At 38.9% G+C, this 9423-nt stretch overlaps 1 protein-coding gene across 1 annotated transcript; it reads right to left on the bottom strand.

Moving 5' to 3' along the window:
• Positions 1 to 5926: 5926 nt before the first annotated feature.
• Positions 5927 to 6865, bottom strand: LOC140314497 (olfactory receptor 10A6-like). The gene has a single exon (XM_072392721.1). It carries the CDS (start codon positions 6863 to 6865, stop codon positions 5927 to 5929), a length of 939 nt encoding a protein of 312 aa, XP_072248822.1.
• Between the last annotated feature and the right edge of the window lie 2558 nt (positions 6866 to 9423).

Here is a 9423-nt window from a genome sequence, read left to right as displayed (position 1 = left end):
GCTTTTTTCAGTAGTTGTTTCTAAGTCATCACTGATATGTTTTCAGCCCAGTAACTCCGCTGGGCTTCCTGACAACAGTCGCTGCGTTGGCCGGGAATCGAACTCTGGTCAACTGCTTGGAAGGCAGCTAAGCTCACCACTATACCACCAACGCTGTGGTGCACCACATCTGGCCCATCTGGAGTGAGTCCGAAAGCCAAGTGCTTCATGGTCAGCTGCGGTCACATCATACTTCACACCAGAGGTCCACCAAACAGCTTCGTGTGACTCTGTGGCGCAATGGTAGCGTGTCTGACTCCAGATCAGAAGGTTGGGAGTTCAAATCAGATTGGCTCCTTGATTATTTCCTGAGACCTGCAGCTGATTCTGTGACGCAGTGGTTCAATAACACTTCTTTGTAGGGAAACACACTTCTGTGTGTGAGAAGTTTTGTAGCTAAGCAGGAAGATGTTGCATGGGTGGCTGCGCTAAATATTCTTTCAGCAGATGTTCATCAGCAGACAGATGTTAACCTACGCAACAACAGCCACTATCAAGTGTTTCATAGACTGTTTCACAGACTTATTAAAGTAATAAGGTGAGAGTGATCAGATTACAGTAATGTGATTACTTCAAAAAAGATTACTGTAATCTGATTACTTAAAAAAATATTACTGTAATCTGATTACTTTTTAAAAGATTACTGTAATCTCATTACTTTAAGAATATTACTGTAATCTGATTACTTTTAAAAGATTACTGTAATCTGATTACTTTAAAAATATTACTGTAATCTGATTACTTTTTAAGATTACTGTAATCTGATTACTCTAAAAAAGAATACTGTAATCTGATTACTTTAAAAATGACTGTAATCTGATTACTTTTTCTAAGATTACTGTAATCTCATTACTTTAAGAATATTACTGTAATCTGATTACTTTTAAAAAGATTACTGTAATCTGATTACTTTTTAAGATTACTGTAATCTGATTAATTAAAAAAATTACTGTAATCTGATTACTTTTAGAAAGATTACTGTAATCTGATTACTTTTTTTAAAAAATTACTGTAATCTGATTACTTTTAGAAAGATTACTGTAATCTGATTACTTTTAAAAAGAGTACTGTAATCTGATTACTTTAATAAGATTACTGTAATCTGATTACTTATAAAAAGAGTATTGTAATCTGATTACTTGAATAAGATTACTGTAATCTGATTACTTCCTGCATGAAAATGTTTCATATTTTCAACGTTATTTTTAACACTGGGATTTCTGTTGTGTTTAAATGTAGTTGGAATTTTTCCTTACTGACCGAGTTAAGAAGTGTCAGCTAAGATTTATCTGCGAGCCGGATACAGTCATGAGAAGAGCTGCATCTGGCAGGCCAACGCCTGGATTAGGATATGGAAACATCTGAGTACATGACACACATGGACAGAGTATGTGGCCACAAATTAGACCTGTTGAGCTTTTTTCAGTAGTTATTTCTAAGTCATCACTGATATGTTTTCAGCCCAGTAACTCCGCTGGGTTTCCTGACAACAGTCGCTGCGTTGGCCGGGAATCGAACTCCGGTCAACTGCTTGGAAGGCAGCTATGCCCACCACTATACCACCAACGCTGTGGTGCAACACATCTGGCCCATCTGGAGTGAGTCCGACAGCTAAGTGCTTCAGGGTCAGCTGCGGTCACATCATACTTCACACCAGAGGTCCACCAAACAGCTTCGTGTGACTCTGTGGCGCAATGGTAGCGCGTCTGACTCCAGATCAGAAGGTTGGGAGTTCAAATCAGATTGGCTCCTTGATTATTTCCTGAGACCCGCAGCTGATTCTGTGACGCAGTGGTTCAATAACACTTCTTTGTATGGAAACACACTTCTGTGTGAGAGAAGTTTTATGGCTAAGCAGGAAGATGTTGCATGGGTGGCTGCGCTAAATATTCTTTCACCAGATGTTCATCAGCAGACAGATGTTAACCTACGCAACATCAGCCACTATCAAGTGTTTCATAGACTGTTTCACAGACTTATTACAGTAATAAGGTGAGAGTGATCAGATTACAGTAAACTGATTACTTTAAGAATATTACTGTAATCTGATTACTTTTAAAAAGATTACTGTAATCTGATTACTTTAAAAAGATTACTGTAATCTGATTACTTTAAAAATATTACTGTAATCTGATTACTTTTTAAGATTACTGTAATCTGATTACTTTTAGAAAGATTACTGTAATCTGATTACTTTTTAAAATATTACTGTAATCTGATTACTTTTAAAAATATTACTGTAATCTGATTACTTTTAGAAAGATTTCTGTAATCTGATTACTTTAAAAAATATTACTGTAATCTGATTACTTTTAAAAAGAGTACTGTAATCTGATTACTTTAATAAGATTACTGTAATCTGATTACTTTTAAAAAGAGTATTGTAATCTGATTACTTTAATAAGATTACTGTAATCTGATTACTTTTTAAAATATTACTGTAATCTGATTACTTTTTTAAGATTACTGTAATATGATTATTTTAATAAGATTACTGTAATCTGATTACTTCCTGCATGAAAATGTTTCATATTTTCAACGTTATTTTTAACACTGGGATTTCTGTTGTGTTAAAATGTAGTTGGAATTTTTCCTTACTGACCGAGTTAAGAAGTGTCAGCTAAGATTTATCTGCGAGCCAGATACAGTCATGAGAAGAGCTGCATCTGGCAGGCCAACGCCTGGATTAGGATATGGAAACATCTGAATAAATGACACACATTGACAGAGTATGTGGCCACAAATTAGACCTGTTGAGCTTTTTTCAGTAGTTATTTCTAAGTCATCACTGATATGTTTTCAGCCCAGTAACTCTGCTGGGTTTCCTGACAACAGTCGCTGCGTTGGCCGGGAATCGAACTCCGGTCAACTGCTTGGAAGGCAGCTAAGCTCACCACTATACCACCAACGCTGTGGTGCAACACATCTGGCCCATCTGGAGTGAGACCGAAAGCCAAGTGCTTCAGGGTCAGCTGCGGTCACATCATACTTCACACCAGAGGTCCGCCAAACAGCTTCGTGTGACTCTGTGGCGCAATGGTAGCGCGTCTGACTGCAGATCAGAAGGTTGGGAGTTCAAATCAGATTGGCGCCTTGATTATTTCCTGAGACCTGCAGCTGATTCTGTGACGCAGTGGTTCAATAATACTTCCTTGTATGGAAACACACTTCTGTGTGTGAGAAGTTTTGTAGCTAAGCAGGAAGATGTTGCATGGGTGGCTGCGCTAAATATTCTTTCACCAGATGTTCATCAGCAGACAGATGTTAACCTACGCAACAACAGCCACTATCAAGTGTTTCATAGACTGTTTCACAGACTTATTACAGTAATAAGGTGAGAGTGATCAGATTACAGTAATCTGATTACTTTAAGAATATTACTGTAATCTGATTACTTTAAAAAGATTACTGTAATCTGATTACTTTTAAAAAGATTACTGTAATCTGATTACTTTAAAAATATTACTGTAATCTGATTACTTTTGAGATTACTGTAATCTGATTACTTTAAAAAAGAATACTGTAATCTGATTACTTTAAAAAAATTACTGTAATCTGATTACTTTAAAAAATATTACTGTAATCTGATTACTTTAAAAATATTACTCTAATCTGATTACCTTTTAAAATATTACTGTAATCTGATTACTTTAAAAAGATTACTGTAATCTGATTACTTTTTAAGATTACTGTAATCTGATTACAGCCTGGAATAAGACTGAGAGGAGAGAGGCAGCCTGCGATAAGGCCAAGAAGAGAAAGAGCCCTCTGTCTTTTGTGTGTGTTATGTCAATTTAAAAGGCGTAGATCACCATCTCACATTCTGGATTATAGATTAACCAATTTAACTGGAGCACTGGGGCTCCACAGGGAACAGTCTTGGCTCCCTTCCTGGTCACTCTGTACAATCTAGACTTCAGACACTGTACTGCACACTGTCACCTTCAAAAGTCCATTAATCTTTTAATCATTAATATTCTCTCTGATAGAAACAATTTTACTGATAAAGAATCTCATGAAATCATCACTGCTGAGAGTTCAAGGAATTCATGGCTCAACAGAGCTCGGACTCTTTGTCAGCCTGGCTGCAGCGCTGAAGAGAAACCTGGGAAAGTTCTTATTCTCTTCTATCATTGATATTCATTTTCATTGTCATCAAAGTTTTAAAAACCCGAACATGCATGTATTAGTGTTTTCCTGTTTTACTCTTTAGTCTCGAACTTTCACTCAAGACTTTTTTCTACAAACTTTTCACTCGAGAGTCGCAGTGAATGAAAGGACAGGATTGGTGGAATCCTCGAGGCAGTGAGGGCTCATGGGAGTAAGAGAACATCATCCACCGTTCGCATTTCAACTGTTTGTTTGTTTTTCAAGTGCATTTCAAGATTCCTGAGCTAATTTGTCAAAGGTTCAGTTTGGATATCCACAGACTGAAGTCCCTGCATGTGTTTGTGGGCCTTTGGTTTTCCCTCGGCCCGTTCTGATGATACTCAGTTTCTGTTCCAGTGGGCGGCTCGAGTCAAAAAGCAGACATTGGTTCATGTGAACGTTCCAGGTAAACCTCAGAGTTGAGACCCCCCTCCTCCTTAATGTGCTCAGTCAGTTAAAAAAGGCAGCAGCTCGTCTCTTGCTTCCTCTCAGGTGAACTTCATCTCATTTCACGGATTTTGACCTGTTTTTGTCCAGAAAGGTAAAGAAAAGTTGTTGGACAGATAGTTAACGTAGTTTAACCCCGAATGTCACAGCTGCAGAACAGAAAGACTGACAACAAACGTTGGTTCTGATTTTAATATGTAATTACATCACAGGAAGTTTCCTCTGCAGCAACAATACTGTTAAAAAAACTTTAACATTTAGAAAATTGTTACATTTTCACTCAAAAGTGATCAAATGCTTAAATTCTTGCATTTGCTCCACAAATAAAAGATTTCATATTTACATCTGAGCGAATCTGATTATTGGATTTTTGGTTCTGATTATTTTTACTGTCAGAATTTTTCAATTCTGAGTTTTCATTTGTGACTGAATGTGGAAGTGAACTCACCCAAGCACAGCAACAGAACACAAAGAACCATAAAGAACCATAAAGAACCATAAAGAACCATAAAGAACCATGAAGAACCATGAAGAACAAATGATGAACGTCGGTGAAACATGACCCTAACCCCCAGAACCACAGAACCCCAGAACCCCAGAGACAGTGGAGTCCTGAGTTTATGGAACCGATATGTGAGGAATTACATTTTAAATCGTGTTCCTCTCTGTGGTAACAACCCAAACCAGTTCATCATGTGACTCAATGAGATTGTTCCCAAAGGTGGATCAGAACCAACTGTCTGTTGTCCATCTGCAGACCAGGAAGTATCTGAGAATGAAACTCAGATTGGTGTGTTTTACGCTTCCAAACAGACAGAAAACTGGCTTTGCTGACACCTGCTGGACTGACTGCGTTTCACAGGAAACTGGAATTAATGTTAATTAATGTAATAATTAATTGATATTAATGTTCCATTTACTGAAAGTAGATAAATATGCAAATGATTGTCTTGTAATGCCTTAAATTAAGATTGTGGAAGTCTGGAATCAGCATCTGCTCCACATTTAAACAGGATTTCCACAGACTGAGACATGGTCAGTAATTATATTTATATTATTATTATAATATATTATATTTCAGTTCACATTAATCATTTGGCCGAAAGCTTTAAAAGTCAGAGAGAAATCGAATCGTCCTGCAGGAAACTTCTGTCCAAGTGGAAGTTGACTGTACAGTAAAGGAGTTTCACACGTTTAAGCATCAGCCTCCTGCTTTGTGCTTCTCCTTCACATCATCATTTATTCATCATTCATGTCAGGCTGAGCAGCAGAGTATCGAATATCTCCGTCTTCATGTCAAAATCTTCTTCTGCAGGAAATCTTTCCATGAATTACGAATCTTGGACATTTGCAGTCCATACACGATTGGATTTAACAGCGGTTGGAGTATCAGAAAATACAAAGACAAAGTGAGTCTCAGCACACGGGACCAGCTGCTCAGATCAAATCTACTCTGAAGGATTTCAAATAAGCATCCAAAAGAGAAATTTACCAGAGAAATGAGGTGAGGCGTGCAGGTGCTGACCGCTTTCTGTCGGGTCTGTTTGGATCCAGAGAAGCAAATTTTCAGAATCCTCATGTAAGAGAAAATAATCGCCATCATAGGGAAAATCACAGAAAAGAACAGACCAATGAGTCCAAAAATGTTGTTCACCTGAGCGTCAGAACAGGCCAACTTAATTATCAAGTAGCTCTGACAGTACAAGCTGTCCATGCTGTTCCCACACAGCGTCAGACGGATGTTCAGGTTTAAAGTGATGATGCATCGGATGAAACAGTAGAACCACGACAAAACAATGAGGACAGTCACCTTGTTCGGTGTCATGCGTGAGTTGTACTGCAGAGGATGACAGATGGCCACATATCTGTCATAAGACATGACGGCTAAACTCGTAAATTCTATATTTCCATAAGTATAAATACAGAAAACCTGCAGGAAGCAGAGAGGAGCAGAAACAGTGTGAAGGTCAGAGAGGATCTGAATCAGCAGGAATGGAAACAGCCCTGAACTACCATACAGTTCATTTACAAACAGGCTGCACAGAAACAGGTACATAGGCTCATGGAGGCTCCGGTTCACACTGATAACCACGATGAGCACAACGTTGGAAACAATGATGCTGCCATACAACAGCAGAGTCACCACAAAGTAAAAGTATCTCAGAGCTCCCACATTTACGTAAGCTTCAAGGATAAAGTACGACAAAGCGGATAAAGTTGAATTTAACATGATTTCTTCTGTATTAGTTAACATTTGCTTAGATAATAATTACTGAGCTTCAGTCTGACACGTTTATGTTTCTCTGGCTTAAAAAGAAGAAAGTTACCTTTTGCTCATGAGAACATTAATGTTTCATCATGATGAGCTCAGAGCTTCTGTGATTTCCAGCTCATCTATAGACTCATTTAAGACCAAAGAGGCCCTGAGAGAGACACCCTCCTTATTCCCAGTGATGACGCCTGTTTACCATCAGCTGAATGATGGAGAAACACATTTCATGCTATAATACAGCTGGGAAACTGACCCTTTTAGCACTTTTTAATTCCTGGAATAACCCAGCAGACCATCATGTTTCTGCTCATTGGTCCCACAGATGATGCTTTCTCTCTTCAAAAGAAACATTTAATATGACGTAACGCCGTAACAGTCGATGTGTCGTGGTGAGAGAACTGTTCTGGTAGCAAGACAGTGAGCATGTCGGTTCTGATCCACAGGATACAGCTGAGCCGACCCAGATGAAAAACAGGGTTCTGGAACCAGAAGAGTGGGTGAGAGTTTCCCTGCGCCTTCGAATGAGGGAAAGGGCTCTGACTGAGGGTCATTTAGGCTGCCAGTCGGAGCCTGAGTCATGATGTTGGACTTTTGAAAGATTTGTTCATTAACCCTCTAAGCGCCAACGCAGCGACTGTTGTCAGGAAACCCAGCGGAGTAACTGGGCTGAAAACATATCAGTGATGACTTAGAAATAACTACTGAAAAAAGCTCAACAAGTCTAATTAAAGTAATCAGATTACAGTAATCTTAAAAAGTAATCATATTACGGTAATCTTAAAAAAGTAATCAGATTACAGTAATCTTAAAAAGTAATCATATTACGGTAATCTTAAAAAAGTAATCAGATTACAGTAATATTTTAAAAAGTAATCAGATTACAGTAATATTTTTAAAGTAATCAGATTACAGTAATATTTTAAAGTAATCAGATTACAGTAATATTTTTTAAAGTAATCAGATTACAGTAATATTTTTAAAGTAATCACATTACAGTAATATTTTTAAAGTAATCACATTACAGTAATCTTAAAAAGTTACCATATTACAGTATGAGTCATGATGTTGGACTTTTGACAGATTTGTTCATTAACCCTCTAAGCACCAACGCAGCGACTGTTGTCAGGAAACCCAGCGGAGTTACTGGGTTGAAAACATATCAGTGATGACTTAGAAATAACTACTGAAAAAAGCTCAACAGGTCTAATTTGTGGCCACATACTCTGTCCATGTGTGTCACGTACTCAGATGTTTCCATATCCTAATCCAGGCGTTGGCCTGCCAGATGCAGCTCTTCTCATGACTGTATCTGGCTCGCAGATAAATCTTAGCTGACACTTCTTAACTCGGTCAGTAAGGAAAAATTCCAACTACATTTTAACCCTCTAAGCACCATGGTCGACTGAAGTCGACAAGATGGCGCCTTGAATAAAACGTCTCATTGTGGCAAAAATAACGTCATATTTTGTTCCTACTCTCCACTTCTGGTTGGCAGACATGTCTCACTTCACCTCTGACGCAAAAAACGTCATCCTTCAATGTAATTTTTTTGAGCTACAGCAAGTTGAATCAATGTGAGTTCTTCACCGAGCGAGTATTCATTGAGATACAGCAGCAGAGCGATATAAGCAGCATTAGCGAGTATTTTTTCCAATAATCGCACAATGTCCACTAAAAAGTTTACCTGCAAAGAAGCACTGGGTCTTCTATTCGATAATCCTTATTCTGAAGGGGAAAATCTACCTTCAGAAGATGACGGTCAGCTGTTAGCTGGTCCCGGGGCTCGTGGCCTAACCCTAACACTTGGACAAAGTGTTTCCCTGCACCAAACACCAACTTCAGATCCTTTGCCCACTAATGTTGGTGGTGAGGAAAATGTTTCAGGGGTCGAAGTTTGGAGTTAGTACTGGTGGGAACGAGGCTGGGAGTAATTGCGTGTTCTGTGTTTTTATGGAGCTCGCCAAGTGAACGCTGTGCTTTCTGACACGGTGCCTTCACAAAGTGTCCGCGATCGCAAAGCCAGTAGCTTGACAAATCTGATGGACATGTCAGACGTGGCCGAAGTGTCAGTGGGAGAGCTGTGGGGAAAACGTAGCGGCGCAGTTCATGCAGACGCAGCCATGCTGTCTGTTCCCTGACCGGAGCGCGTTGGCGCACTTGGTGGAGGACAGGAGCGCATTTAGAGGCAGACCCTAACCCACAGAGCAAAGTCAGCCAACATGCGTCTCACTAAGCCAGGTTATGGACATGCAGGCTTTGAGTATTTGACTGATGAGGTGGGGTACCAAAATTAGATAAATTCATTTGATGAAACAGTTGGATATCAGGGGGACAGAGAACTATCCGATGCTGATTCGACCCAAGATTTTTCGTCACTTTTTCTCAATGATGATTTCTGGAATTTATTGACTGTAGAAACAACTCGTTATGCCCATCAGTTTTTAGCCTCCCATGAAATCAAGCCACATTCAAGATTTCACCAGTGGTCTGATGTAACTGTCAGTGAAATCGAAAAA

The sequence above is a fragment of the Leuresthes tenuis genome, unplaced genomic scaffold (genome assembly GCF_036924035.1).
Source record: "Leuresthes tenuis unplaced genomic scaffold, fLeuTen1.0.hap1 SCAF_9, whole genome shotgun sequence".
NCBI lineage: Eukaryota > Metazoa > Chordata > Actinopteri > Atheriniformes > Atherinopsidae > Leuresthes > Leuresthes tenuis.
This window is presented reverse-complemented; position numbering and strand designations above follow the sequence as displayed.

Coding starts and splice junctions, on each gene's coding strand:
- LOC140314497 (XM_072392721.1), bottom strand. CDS start 6,865: ATGTTAAATTCAACTTTATCCGCTTTGTCGTACTTTATCCTTGAAGCT.